Here is a 15,010-nt window from a genome sequence, read left to right as displayed (position 1 = left end):
AAGGCAGCACTGCTGTGTTGCATCCCAGTGACTGGCACAGAAAGGGCGAATTTTTTGCTATGATGTGCTAATAGTCAACACTATCCCATGGTAACCAGGACTTTGTGAAAAACTAGAGAAGGCTTGAGACTCCCCAGTCACGTCTGATATCCTTTTTTCCCAGTAAGTGGCCATGCACACGCATCCAAACACAGAATAGCAAAATTTTCCCTTCCCATTTCCTTGACTTCCAATGAAGAAGGGAGACAGGAATCACATCACTTACTCCAAAAACTGCAGCTCTTCATCTTCAGTCACTGCCTGAGCACATGGCACCAGCTCTACCTTGACCATCGACATTCGGTGTGCATGCACTTCAGCCTAGGTCTCAAGGACAGGCTGCAGCATCCGTTGGGCTGACAGGTATCTGAGCAAAACCCAGCTCTCACCTCAGGGGTGCACGGGAAAAATGAGAAAAACATCAAGCAGTTATGCCAATAACTACAATGGTTGTTCTCTTCCTTCTCTCCAAGCTTCAGCAGCTCCCCTGGAATTGCCGCACAGCTCACCTCCATGTCCCTTCTCTCCACTACTCTCTTGCCCACTTTCATTTGAAAACCATAGAATCATTGACATTGCAAAGGACCTCTAAGACCATCTAGTCCAATCAAAATGAAAATAGTTCTTCTCAGCTACACACAGTTTTGAAGATGACTGCTTTAATTTTGTACACATGCAACCTCCTGCACACCATACCATGGGCTCTCTAAAGCACTGAGGAACACAATGACAACACCTCCACCACGGCCATTTCACACATTCTCATACTCAACGCAAGAGCGCAGGCACATGCTCCGGTTCACACATCCCATAATACAAGGCAGCTATTTATCAATAAATGCCTGAAGGTGCAGAGCAAAGCCCAAGTGAATAAAATCTGCTAGGATTATCTGCTGGTGTTTCACACCACCAGCAGCAACAGCCAGTGAAAAGTGAAACAAGGATGCTGCAGCGAGAGACCACAAAACAGAAGGAAGGCGCTGTTACAGATATTCAGTGGGTAATGAAGAGAGAGGAGAAGGCAACAGAATCAGAGACCCAACTTATTTAGAACGACAAACGCATAAATAAACTGTAATTCAAGGCATTAAAGAACAGCTTAAAAACACACAGAAAAAATGCTATATTTTGCTCAGTAAATAACCAACTATTGGAACCCATGGCTGCGGGATAGCTACTGGAAAATAACTTCCAGTGATTAAAAAAGGATTAAATGGATTTTATAAACAACAGTATCTGTTGTTAAACATGCTAAAATAAAATTACAAGAGTTAATAACCCATTTGCCTCAGGGCATAAATTAATCCTCATCTAAGGGTAGCAGAGATCTGCCTGCATGTCAGCTCCATATCTGGTGCAACAACTCCTCTCCATAGGCGAGCAATCTTTGCTCTTAATTCCTGGTATTTAAAAACTGCCTGTCTTGACTGAAAAAGAGAGCATGCTATTGTTCAGGCCTTCAACTGACCTCACATAATTAATTCTGGAGTTTACCAGATATATAATTCCCTTGAGGGGCAGGGGTGAAATGCATGAAAGAGAGGAAAATAGTTTAATTGCTACACGCTTCAATATTCCACTCTCGGTTCCTTTAAATACGGCTTGTCAAGGCACTCGAAACAAGGGCATGAGATAAAGTTCTCATAAAAAGCTTAAGACATGAACAAGGCACAAAATCTATTAGTATTGTTCAGTGCAACAGTTCACCAGCCAAATCAGTTTATGAGAAAATCAGATCTTTAGGACAGACAGCAAGGGAGGGGTTTTAATATATTGGAACAGAAGAATTTACTCAGGATGGTAATAATTAAAGCATTATCTAATATCGTAGCCAGTCCTCAAAGATGGGATAGAGCTGAAGTACAAACCCCGTGAAACTACGACTGCACCCCTTTCAATTCCTAAGTCCAAACCCATGAACCTTACTAACGGACTGGTCAGCCTCCAAAATAATTGCTCCTGGACAAAACACGAGATGAGACATGACACACTTGATGCTACGCTGTGGTTACGACTTTTCAGTTTCAAATGCCAGCTTGCTCTTTCTCACAGGGAAGACAGCCACGTGATGGGGATGCTCCTCCTCTGGATCAGGAGAGCTCCTGGAAAAACAAGACTTTAGCATCAGACGTACATAACTCAGTCCATGAGTGATCTTCAACACTACGCTTCCAGACTACCATATGCCTACAACTTAACTACTACTACTATTTTTCCATGCCATGTAAATTACATCTGGCTCAGTTTCTTAGTGCTAAAGGTCAACACTGGGGCTGCATTTTCAAAAAAGGACTTTGCAGTGGTCCACTTCAATACCCTAATGAGCCAAATCTGAGCAGAACAAAGAGGCTGCAAAATTTGGCACTGACTATCCAACAGAGCAGTATCAGTGCTGGAACCCCACACTGAACTGATAAAGCAAGGGATATAAAATGCCTTCAAGAAAAAAAGAAAGCTCTGAAACTTAAATTAGTGTTACAGTGAATACAAACACACAGTTTCAGACCGCTGTATGTATGTATTCCCTCTGCTACTCTACTGCTGAAACAGCAAACCGTGCATGGCAGATGGCATGATTCATCTTAAAATTACTCTAGCAGCATTCCCTCTATTAGCCTCTAAGGAGTAAACTAGGACAAAAACACTCTGCATGTTAACTTCAACCAGGCAGTTGTCATGAGGAGCTCTCAGGTCAGTCTACTTGCTTATTTTGCAGATTTTTTCTTTCAATCAGCAATTCACATTATGCATGGAGATGCCATTTATCTGTTGCGCCTACCGGGAGTTAATACAGACGGAAGCAAGACGGGAAGCAAGTGGGCTGGATGTGGAAGTATTTTCCTACAGTAAAGAAGATCAGTAACGAAGTCCAACAAAACTCAGGCCACACATCATACTAATAACAGCATGTATGGCAGGACAGGATACATTCATTTTTAGACACTGTACAGCTTAGCTGGGAGAAGAATTTCCCACCAACCCAGGGTCTGAACATGAATCCGCTCAGCTGAAGACATGCAATAAAGCTTTTGTGGTACCATGCTGCCTTCGCCAGGGATGGGAGACACACGTCACATTTGGTGTCAAGGAAGCCTTACCAACCAGCCTGCCAAAAAAAATGCAGTTACAGCACCCTGTCATCAGTCCCCTCCCTCACACAAAGGGCAGGACCCAGCTGTGCAGGGCAACTTCTTCCAGAAAAATACTAAAGCATACGAAATAACACATTTAGATCCCAGCTGCAAGGAAGGCTCACCCACAGACCTCTTGGACTCCATGACTTCAACTGAAACTCCATCCCTCACTTAAAAAAAATTCTAAACACACTTAGGAGATGCTCTAGACTATGCTGACAGCACAAAAATTCACTGCAGTGCAAGACACGTCCCTAGATTGACTGCAACATTAATAGTCCAGGCTCTGGGCCCCAAGCTAAAAATCTCCTTCCAAAATAAACAGTCCACAAGAACTAATCTATTTTTTGCTCCATCAGCAATAAGCCTTGGTCAGTAGGAGCAGAATATTTTGTGTGCTTTAATGCCCAGGTTAATCAAGGAGGGGGTGAAATCAATAACACAGTTGCCCTCATCTTTGGGGAGAAAGTGGTGAAACTGTTCTTAATGCCACCTCTTCAAAGAGGTGTTTTCTACATGCGTATACCCTACCACGTCAGCCTGGTTGCATAACCCGGTTGTGCAATAATTGCAAATTCATTTACATCTTCATTTTTGTTCCAGTGCTCCAGAATGGGGAAGCAACGAAGACCATTGAATGACAGGATGAACTAACTCTGCATTATTCCTCTCTGACACTGTGGGTCAGCCCCTTGAGGATGCTCTGCAGAGAGCGTGGACACAGTGAGAGTGAAACATGACTGCTCACCTGGAGCAGATGTCTGGAGCAAGGCTCTAGTTAGCAACCTCAAAGCAAAGGATGACTTCATAGCATCAGGAGATGACTGGTGCCAGCTCAGACTGCAAGCAGAGGAGATTATGCTTTCTCCTTTTAATACTTATTGCTATGTAATTGCCATAGAACTGTAAAGAAGAAGTAGGCAAGAGTGCAGTATCAGGTTTTCATAGACTAAACGAACTGGATTATTCAAGAGCGACTCAAGTTTCCTAACAAGCATGGAACAGTCTGCATTAAGATAGCATCTACTTATTTCCCGAAAAATCAATTGCAACAGGCTGCATTTTAAAATACTGCTTTAACCTCCTGTCCTCACTTTTATTTCAAGAGCACATGTACTGGATTTACTGCATTTGTGAGTCGGGGTACAACACATCAGCAACACCATAGCTTAGCCCTGCATTGCTATTCTGCTTGCTAGAATATGCACTTGTTTCACCTTAGAAAACATCCAGTTAAACTGACAGCCTATTCACCAAGGAAGAGAAAATAAGATGGGAAAAAACTTATCCAGCTTGAACTGAAAGAGTTCAGACTTCTCTGGTTTCTCCGAGTTTTTCAAGCATTATGCCACCTGCATTCAAATGCAGAAGTGCCTTTCACCTCAGCGCTGCCCCAAGGATAGCAGGGCATAACATAACCATGGAAAAAAGGAAGTTGCTCTGATTTGAGCACAGTGTGATACTCCAGGTTTCCACATCTGAATGCATATATGCATGTGTATACATATACACTAGTGTGTGTGTTATGTGTGGGCTTTGGTGTTGCTTCCTTCTCTATAAACTCCTAGATATTAATCAAGACCTAAATTTATCTTGCCAGATAGAAATATGTAGCACATTTTTTATTTATGTTTGAATTATATAACATATTTTGTTCAGATAAGACACGAGGCAGTATCCTCACCCCGACTGCCAAACACCTTCTAGCTAGACGTGTAGATCCTTCAGTTGACCAGAACCCAGTTGCAAGAGGCAGGGCAGAAGCAGTACAAGTGCTGCAGCAGTGTTCAGCAGGCAAACACTATCTGCAAATGGCTGAGCCGGATCTGGGTCCCACATCTTAACCTTCATTGATATCACCACAAAGCCCATTTATAAAAATAATAATAATAATAATAAAGAATAAAAATAGCACAGACTCATAGAATAGTTTGGGATGGAAGAGTCCTTAAAGATCATCCAGTTCCAGTCCCTCTGGGACAACCTCCCACTAGGCCGGGCTGCCCAGGGCTCCATCCAACCTGGCCTTGAATGCCTCCAAGGATGGGGCACCCACAGCTTCTCTGCGCAGTCTGTACCAGTGCCTCACAACCCTCGTGGTGAAGAATCTCTTCCTTCTAATGTCTAGTCTAAATCTACCCTCTTATAGTTTGAAGCAGTTAAGACACTTGCAGCATGGATTCTTCCCTTCAGCACAGCCACTCTTCTCCTCATCCTGAAGCATCTCACTGAAAAACAGATGCAGCAGCAAGGGATCCTCCCAAGAGGCCAAGGGACGAAAACCTTACATGTTTTGAATGGTTTTAACCTTTTAACCAGGCACCCAGCCAGCGCCAAGGCAGCAGCCAGGCCCAGGCCTCCCCCAGGAGCCCCCATCTTGACACCCCCACCCTATCAACCCCCCCACACCTCCTCACTCCACCTGACAAGAGTTATCCCTCTTCCCTCGGCCCACCACCAGGATGCCTGCAGAGCTGGGTTTTCTGGGAGAAAGGCCTGTGGGGGCTGCAAACAATTTTGTTTAATTCGAAAGTTCGCATTTAATCAGAGTATTTTTGGAAAGAGAAATCAACACATTAACGACAAACGGGAGCACACAGCAGATAATCCTTTCACATCCTGACAGCAGAGAAGTGCGGAGGCCTGCTATGAAGCATCTCTGAATAACAACGTCTTCATTTTTTGAATACCTAATTAAGAGTTTCTACATATTGCAAAGCCCCGCTATAAGATATAATTTAGTTGGCAAACACTAAAGATCTCTCGCTCTGCAAGTAGGCTTTTGGCAATCAAAATTTAAATCTGGATGTATGTACAGCTCAGGTAGTTTATTTTTTATTCAAACAATTACATTCCAATTAGCAGATCAAGTAGAATCAGTTCTAAGCAAATGCAAGCTACAGGCAAATCAGCACCCCCCCACCACCACAAGAGCATATTTTGGGTTTGTTGATATCCTTAACCCCATTAGCTGCTTCAAATACATTCAAACACACATTAAAGGACAGCAGCCAAAGTGAAACGAGTTGTCTGCATCTAAAAACACTACAGATGCCAAAAGACAGCACCAACTTGGACCCAAAATTCACGCATGCCAAAAACCATTTGCAACCGTGCTAATTCACAGTCTGGGAACTGAGAGGCAGCTCAGTATAACACAACGGGCAACAAATCCATTCCTTTAATTTCAGTCGCCAAATTTAATTAATTTCCAGCCAGGCAAACATTAAGCATTTCTGCTGACCTTGCAGGATGTAAGCTCCTTTGCACAATAAATGCGGTCTAACAAGTCACCACATTTATAGCGAGTTGCTTCAGCCTTATCTAACTGTGTAGTTTGAAAAGTCAGTGATGGGTAATTGAAACTCCACCCACGTCACAGTTTCTGGAGCTAAGCATAAGAAAACTGAAGAAGTTGCTACTTTTTCACTGCAAGCAAAACTGCAGACGGTATTTGGATAATTAAAGTCCATACTCTGAACTCTGCAGATAGTCCTTATTTGGGAGGGAGATAAAAAAATAAGAGCCTGCAATACGCACTTTGACTTCTTTCCCCATAAAATGAATATCCACGCTCCAGAGTTCCCCTTCCTAAAGGAAAAGAAAAAGCAAAGCCCCTCCGCTGCCCTTTCACCATAACTGCCAACAAGGAAAATTAAAAAAAAAAAAAAAAAAAAAGTAGGTTTTGAAGATTTTAGGATTTAAGGATTTTTTAGACCTGGGTGAGAAGCAGCTGTGCTCATCCACCGCCCTGCTTCTCTGCAACACCAGCAGTGCCCCGGTACAGCAGGGTCTGACCGCTCATTTCACTCCAAAAAGTCTTTAATCTCCTGACTTCTGAGCATGACTAAAAAGAAATATCTATTTCTGGCACTAATTAAATTAACTATAGGGCAAGGGTTAGGGTTGAGCCTCTAACATTTTTAGAGGAAGGTGCTAGCACACAAGAAGTGCAGTCCTCTTCATCTTTTCACACCCTGATGTAGGAGATACACGAAGCTCAGCATGAAATGAGCTCTGAACAACTGATTCTCAGAAAAAAAAAAACTAAAGATGCTAATTAATAAGAGCTCTTATGTCTTGCAAAGCACAGGTAGGAACCACAGAAACAGCCCTGACAGCCTCACACCAGCATGCAGTTAATGTGCCAGGGACAGGCGGGCTGCTCTAATGCTGCCATAGCCATCCCCAGGCCACTGACTTGGAGCAGCAACAGGACCAAGCACATTTCCAGCTGTGCAGATTCCTAGCATTCCCAAAAATTAAGTTTCTGGGGCTAGAACAAGAGAAGACTTGTAGCTTGAAGTTGAATTAACTCTAGAATGAGAAGTGCTTGCAAGCAGAACTGTAAAATCATTGATATCACGCAGCGATGCACAGTGCCGTGAGCAACAGCAAGTTGAGCAAACTGAGCGCTGCCCTTCGTTTCTCCAGCAACTTTCTGCTTGATGCAGGAGCTGCTAGAATCACAGCAGACTTCCAGTGACTGCATTTTCATACCCAGCCACCTCCTATCCCACGTATCACACGGGAAAGCACTCCTAAACCTTTACCAGTTACTACAGAAATGTTTCCGAAGTAAATATATTTGCCTCCTTAGATATTATTTTGTAGAGATCATTAGCCACTACAAAAATCTAGCACAAGGTCTAATGAAGCGCTTCATTTGAGATAATCATCAATACAGTACAGCAGTTGACTGCATTCTTGTTACTCCTCCACCTCCTACACTAGGAATGGAGACCTGCGGCTGCTACAGTAACCGAAGATGTTTGCATATTACAAACTGAAGCACAGGAACGAAGCAGCTTTGTTTGATGAACACACGTGAATAACATTCACCAAATATACTTAGAAGTAATGCTTGAATATGAACAGCACTTGCCCTCAGAGATGAATGCAGTTCACGCCGAAGCTCTCTGTGCAGCAGCAGACGCTGTTCCAAACACGACTCTTCCCAGCAAACTTCATCCATTTCTGACGTGCAGACTGTCATCACAAAAAGCAGTGTTTCCCCCCATTTAAAACTCACATTGGCACAGCGAACTTACACACAGAATGCTACAAAATTCACTGCAGTATTAGTATGCACTGCCATATGCTTAACTATAGCTAGCTGCTGTCAGGATCAGTGAATTTTAAGTTCCTTCTTCATAGGACTTAACGATAAAGTAAATTTATCCACATTTTGCATAATTCTGAAAGAGGAAAAGAAGCTACTTATGAGGTATCTTCAGTATATCTTCTTTCACTGTTCACCACCCAAGGTTACAAAATCATTTCCAGGAGAAATCCCTGCTTCAAATACAAACTTTCTCCCAAAGCAGAAGAAGCTGAAGATTGAACCTCCGTAGGCCGTGGCCACGGCACTACATATTTCACAAATCTGTGGCTGCAAACTGTATCAGCATTTTTGTTCCAAAAGGAAAGCACTCATTTTGCAAAATATTCACCAGTTGTGTCAACAGAGCTGCATATATTTAGGTGGCGGTACGTTTTAGAAATTGGAGAGAATCTGAACAAACATCTATCTCGGGAGTACGTCATTTCTGGAGTCTTATTTAAAAAAGAAAAAAAAAAAAGACCTAAAATATAAAGCTAAAATGTTTTCAGCACAGGAATGAGGCTGGGAGCCCAGCAAGGCCCAGGAGCAGCAGGCCGCACCAGCCCGGAACACAGGGCAGGAGCAGGTAGGCCTAAGCCCTGAAGCAGGGCTTATCCTTTCTGTCAGGCCTAAGTCTGAAAGACAAAAGTAGATGGTAAAGAGAACGAAGCTTGAAAAGAACAAGCATTTGAGGAGCTTCGCCATTAGTTACGAAGGCACAGGCACCCTGCACCTGCCAAAATGGAGCTTCTCCCTTAGTAAGCAGAGTTGGAGCTGGTGACTCAGACAGGCAGTGAGGGCGACATCCTGATGCTGAGGCTATTGCTAGCATCATGTGTACAAAAGCGTGGCTGTGATAAGATTTATCACAGGAGCTAAATAAATAAACGTATGCAGATGTACATGCACGTGTGTGTTGCACATATGCACGATGCCAGGGGGTCTGCAAGTCTCCCAGGAAAGCATTTACCTAAGTAGTCTTAACACAAAGGGACAGAGTTAAACACTTGCAGGTACATAAACCAGCACTGAGGGAACACAGAGCAATTCCTCAGGGCAGTCTTCAGTTAAAGCGACACTTCCACATTGAAACAGAAATGCACAACACAAACCTCACCAAGATCTCCTTGTTCCACTTTAAACACTTGAGCTCTGTACAATTATTCCCTGGTCTAGAATCAAAAGGTTTTGACAGCCATGGAGATGGCTCTTGATTTCCTAGAGCTTTCCAGCACTCGATAACACACGCGTAGCTTTCAACTCAAACGTACCACACCCAAGCACTGATTTTGTATGGGGACCAATTCACTGCAGAAGAGTCGTGACCACCAAGCCTGCCTATGAGGAGGCCACCAAAGCCCCCACACACACCAGATCGGTCCTCGGGCCTTCAGGCTGACGTCCATTCATCTTTCTGCAGCTGGATACCATCTAGCCTCATTCTTTCAGCAACAGCTACAAATAAATTTGGGTGATCAAGTTTCCTTGGGTCTAGAAGTCAAGAAGGTGTAAATACACGTGCCCCCTTAACACCTCCCATAGGGAAAAACAACCACCATGGCCACCTTGAGATGGGTGCATCAAAAATCTGGGTTTTCTGCTTAATAACATCTAATAACCTCTTAAAGCCAATGTAATACCACAGGTTGTGATACTGTGATCTGGGCCTATTTTCAACACCTGGCTAAAAGACTGAGACCATTCAACGAAGCTTAACTGTGATAGCTCCCTCACAATAGATCACAATGATTCTGACACAGAGCAAGAACATTATGAAATATGCCCATCGCAAAGGAGTTTCACTCTTTGCACATGCTGATTGGCCAGAAAGTTATCAGATTTGAGTAAAAAGAAACCAACCCATGGCTGTGATGAAGCTCCTCGAGGCCTATAAACTGCCCTAAGCCCCACACGCAGTCTCCCACTAGCACAGGTAGAAGAAAACTACGCTTTCACTTGACTGCTGCGATCAAAGTTTCACTCTTCCACGCAACTTTCACAATGATCTCTCAGCTATTTCAGAAGCAGATCTTGTTCTTGCTTCAGCCTTCTCAGAGCAGGGCTGCCTGCACTCGGACTGTGCCCATGTCCTGCACTGCAGAGGGTCGGGCAGGGGACACTGTTGGCACTCCATCCACTCCAGCCATGGGTTCACCACTTTGTTCCCCCAGTGCTCAACAGGGATTTTGGTTTTTAGAGTAGTTCGTGCTAAGGCAGACTGAAATGAGCTGCTTTCTTACAGCTGAGAATAATTTTACCTACTTTTTGAGCTAATAGTGACAAATTCACGTTACCATGTTTGGCTTCTACCCATATTAAAAATGACATTTTCACTCAAAAGTTTTCGCTCAGAAGAAATTCAATGCTATTTCGAGCTCCCAGCAGGTTATGTCAACACCTCTGAACTTCTTCATACAGTGGAAAAATAAAAGCAGTTGAATGGTAGACATTAAGCAGAGGCCGCACGTATTCACGAGCAGTACAGCTCTCCTCTTCCGGGTGAGGAACATAACCGTGCCACTGGGCACAAGGTGCTCGTTCTGCTGTGTATTTCATAGGGTTTGTGTATGATTTCAAAGGTGCCTTGTTTACCCCCACAAATCAGCAGGCTGCAACAAGACGAAGCCTTATTTAGGAGAAGGAAACAAGATAACGCTTTCTTTCTCAGGCTGCCAAACAGCAGCACGCCACTTCTTAGGTCAGACCCGCACCCCTCCTGCTGGCTCCGTGCTGCAGGTGATGCTCTGCTCTGCTGGCACCCGCAGCTCCTGACCACCAAGCCCTGCTCCGGGCTGAGCCACACTCCTGGTGCTGCAGGGGCTGCAATCCTCAGGAGCTGGCATCGGGGGCTGCCCCTAAACCCTCCCCAGAAAGATGATCTGCAAAACGCAGCACCAGCACGATCCTGCATCATGCCAAGCAGCCTATCAAAAGGAGGGCATACACAGCAAGGCATGGGCAGGACGCATCTATTTTCAGGGTACCTACTGCGCCCTGCCACAGGGTACCACATCACCCAGCACCCCGGTTCCGTGCCAGCACCGCACAGCGTAGGTGTGCGGGCATAGGAAGAGGTGTGTGAGCCCTATGAGTTGCTGAAGCAACACAGGAAGAAGAGTAATAAAAAAGAAACACCCCATAAGTCGGGCAGCTAGGAGAGCTCGCATTTGCTTGCTTGAATCCGAGAGCTCTTTGCTTTAATTCTGTCTGTTTTAAGCCTCTTCTGCTCATGGTGCAAATGCAGCTTGCCTTATTTCCAGCAGACCAAAATACCAATGAAAAAGAACACGGGGTTTTCGGGTGCTGAGTTCCCTTGTCTCAAAGTCAGTCACTCCTCTCCTAGGGAGGCTCTCATGAAAGGTGTCTTGAGACAATTATTCTTTACATCTGATAGTCAAACACATTGATAGGAACTAACAAATTACTTTTAAGAGCTTTAAGAGCCTTCTACCAAAAAGGAGTGTGAGATCCTCACCTATGTTTCTTTAGTAGGGCGACGCTTACCTGCACAAAATAACTACATCTACGAAAATCAGATGGAATAATCATTCCTAGGTATGCAATTAATACGTTACAATATTACAGTAATACAAAGCTTTAAAAAGAAAAGCGAATATTAGAGATGCTGGAAGGTGAAGGGAGCAAAACTCGGGTGAGCCCTGCGAGAACCGGTGCGGAGCCAGGAGTAGGGCAGCGCTGTGCCGTCCCCGCAGGGAGGAGGAAGAGGAGGAGGAGGAGGAAGAGGAGGTCCGGGGCTCCGGCCGCTCACACGCAGCTCTGCCGCAAACCCCGTGCTTCGGCACCGCGGTGCGCACCGCACGCGTGGGTGAGGTCGGGAAGCGGAGGGTTTGAGAAGAAAGCCCCAAAAATCAACAGGTTCCGCGCCGGCAGCCCGCTGCTGGCCCGCACCGACATCGCAGGAAGCTCCGTCCCAATGTTTAAAAGGACAAACGCTCCGGCAAAGCGAGCTGAGCGCAGCCACCGGGACAAACACAGCGCTTACTCATTAAACACACGGCACTTCTGCAACCCTTGTCCTGCCCCTGCTCTTTCCCCATCGCTGTTTGCCTCTGCCCCATCCCCGTCTCCCGACGGCTCCCCACGGATCCCCCGGAACCCCCCGGGGCCGCGCAGCGCCCGCAGCGGCGGCGGAACCTCCGCACGGGGCGGCCGGGGGGGGCCGGGAGGAGCCGCGCTCCCTCCTCCTCGCCCGGGGCCGGCGCCGTGACACGGCGTGAACTTTTGCTTTCGGCGGGGCAGGGCGCGGGGGGGGCCCTCCTCCCAACGAGCCGAGCCCTGCGGGGGGAGGGCAGAAACGCGGCTTTTTTTTTCTCTCTCTCTCTTTGCTTTTAGAGAGAAAAAGAAAAAAAGAAAAAAAAAGAAAAAAGAAAAAGCAGCACTAAAACGAAATGCAATAGGGGTCCCGTCCGGCCCTCACCTTCCAACCGGCTGAACTGTTGCTGTCGCCCTTATCCTTGAAGTAGGGCACGCTCTTGACCATCCACTCGTAGATCTGGGAGAGGGTGAGCCTCTTCTCGGGGGAGCTCTCGATGGCCTTGGTGATGAGGTCCGCGTAGGACAGGTTACCCCAGGCGTTGCGGCGCGACGAGCTGCTCTTGCGGGGCTGCCCGGCCACGGGGCCCGGCGACAGCGCGGCCACGGCCGGAGGTACCGGCGGCACCGGCGGCGGTCCCGGCGGGTGCAGGCGGCAGCCGGCCTCGGGCGCCGAGAAGTCCCCGCAGCGGCAGGCGGCCGACTCCGGGGGGGCGGCGGCGGCGGGGGGCAGCGCGAAGTCCTCGCTCTCCTCCACCAGGCAGAGGTTGCTGATGAAGTCGGCGCTCAGCGCCCCGGAGGCGGCGACGGCGACGGCTGCTCCGGCCGCGGCCGCCCCGTCGGGTTGCCCTCCGCAGGACGGCGCGGGGCTGGAGGTGGCCGAGCTGGGCGGGTTGAACTCCGGCCGCGGCAGGGGCCAGGTGCACGAGCGGGGCCGCGGCAGCGGCTCGAAGTCGGGGTCGATGTCCACCAGCTGCGGGGCCTCGGCCATGGCGGCGGCGGGGGGCAGCGGGACGGCGGGGAGCAGCGGGACGGCGGGGAGCAGCGGGACGGCGGGGAGCAGCGGGACGGCGGGGAGCAGCGGGGGGCAGCGGAGCGGCTCAGCACCGCCGCCCCATGCAGGCTCCGAGCGCGGATCGGCGCGGCCCCGACGGCGCGGCCGCCGACTCCCTCTCGGCTCTCGACCCCGCGGCTCCGGCCCCGCCGCCCTACCCGGCTCCTCGCCCTCGGCGGCGGCGGCAGCAGCGACCCGGCCGCCCGGCGCGCACCGACTGCAGAGCCCGCCCCGCCTCCAGCCTTCCTCCTCCTCCTCCTCCTCCTCCTCCCGGCGGGGAGGGCCGGCCCGAGCCGCGCCAATGGCAGCGCCGCACCTCCCGCCCGCCTCCCGCCGCGGGGCCGCTGCTGCGGGAGGGTGCCGGTGCCCCCGTGCTGTTTGTGGGCGGTTTGTGTGTGTGTTTGGGGTTTGGGTGTCGTGTTTTGTTTGGGTTTTTGTGTGTGTGTGTGTGTGTGTTTTTGTCTTCCAGCGCGAAGCCGCCGCGTCCTGCTGGGGACGAACGCCGTCACGGAGCGGAGCGGGGCCGGGACCGTGCGGGAACGTCCCCGCATGGCAGCTGCCCCCGGCCCCGACGGCAGCGGAGCGGAGCGGCCCCCGGCGTGCGGCGGTGGCAGCCGCAAAGTTTTCCCGTGTTTGAAACCGGAGGATGCCATCGGCTTTGCCTTGCCGGGAGAGGCGATCTCAGGGATGAGATCCCTTCCAACACAGCCGAATTTTTAACAAGATCCGCCTCATTTTCCGTTATGCTTTAACAACCCACTGCAGCCTTAGCCCCGATATCCCCAACGAGCCCAGCGCCGAGCGCTGCCCGTCCCGCGGCTGTCCCGTCCCGTCGGGCCGTGAGCTGCTCCCGCTCCCCTGAGAGTGTCGGGGTTACTTAAATATAGCTCGCTGCTCCTAGATAAACACGCTCCTACAATATTAAGGAGAAGAGTAGAGTAGGAGACTGGATTTAGGCCCACAAGGTGACAGATTATACGGAATACACGCCGCTATGAGAACGCTTTTTAGGATACGCCACGGCAGCGAAGCACACAGTCGGTTCGCGGATGTGTGAGCGGGTAGGAACTGCTGGCACTGAACGCTCTGCTGCTGCCGTGGTCGTTCTCCAGCACTCCAAAGGCGATCGCTGTGGGCTGCTGCCTGTCGCACCTCGGAGCCCCTTTGCTTTAAGTCCCTTCTGCTTTTTTCAAAGCCTGCTGAGGGCTCAGCCCGCACCTCTGTACCGTTTCGCCCACAGATCTTTTAAAAGATAGTTCTTACGTCCATTTCAAGAAAAAGAAAAGCGAAATTGCCCCTGCTCAACCTCCCAGTGCCACGTCCCAGCCCCGGGGAGCGGTGTCTGCCCACGCTCCCCTGCCCAGCTCAGGACAGCGGGGCTGTGATGGGTGGGATGCGAATGGGCGCACTGGAGGGAGCAAAGGCAAAAGTGGACCCCGTGGATAACTGAACCTTTTCCTTTTACTTTCCTGGTGCCTGAAAGAACAGTCAGAGAGCCAGGCTGGCACCCACCGTGCTGGAGGAAACGCATTTATTTCCAGTGTTCACTGCTTTAATTTTTTTTTCATAACATTTCTGTTCTCACCAGACCTCTGTTGTTACACACATATTTCCTTCCATATGAGC

General features: G+C 48.5%; 1 protein-coding gene across 1 annotated transcript in view; it reads right to left on the bottom strand.

Annotated features, from left to right (window-relative positions):
- The window catches only part of FOXO1 (forkhead box O1), a 63,942-nt gene extending 50,339 nt beyond the window's left edge, over positions 1 to 13,603 (bottom strand). Inside the window, exon 1 of the mRNA NM_204328.2 lies at positions 12,716 to 13,603. Within this exon, the coding sequence (NP_989659.2) occupies positions 12,716 to 13,321 (606 nt within the window). The 5' untranslated portion in view covers positions 13,322 to 13,603. The remainder of the gene's footprint in view (positions 1 to 12,715) is intronic.
- Between the last annotated feature and the right edge of the window lie 1,407 nt (positions 13,604 to 15,010).

Source organism: Gallus gallus, chromosome 1, assembly GCF_016699485.2.
Source record: "Gallus gallus isolate bGalGal1 chromosome 1, bGalGal1.mat.broiler.GRCg7b, whole genome shotgun sequence".
In the NCBI taxonomy this organism is placed as follows: Eukaryota; Metazoa; Chordata; class Aves; order Galliformes; family Phasianidae; genus Gallus; species Gallus gallus.
This window is presented reverse-complemented; position numbering and strand designations above follow the sequence as displayed.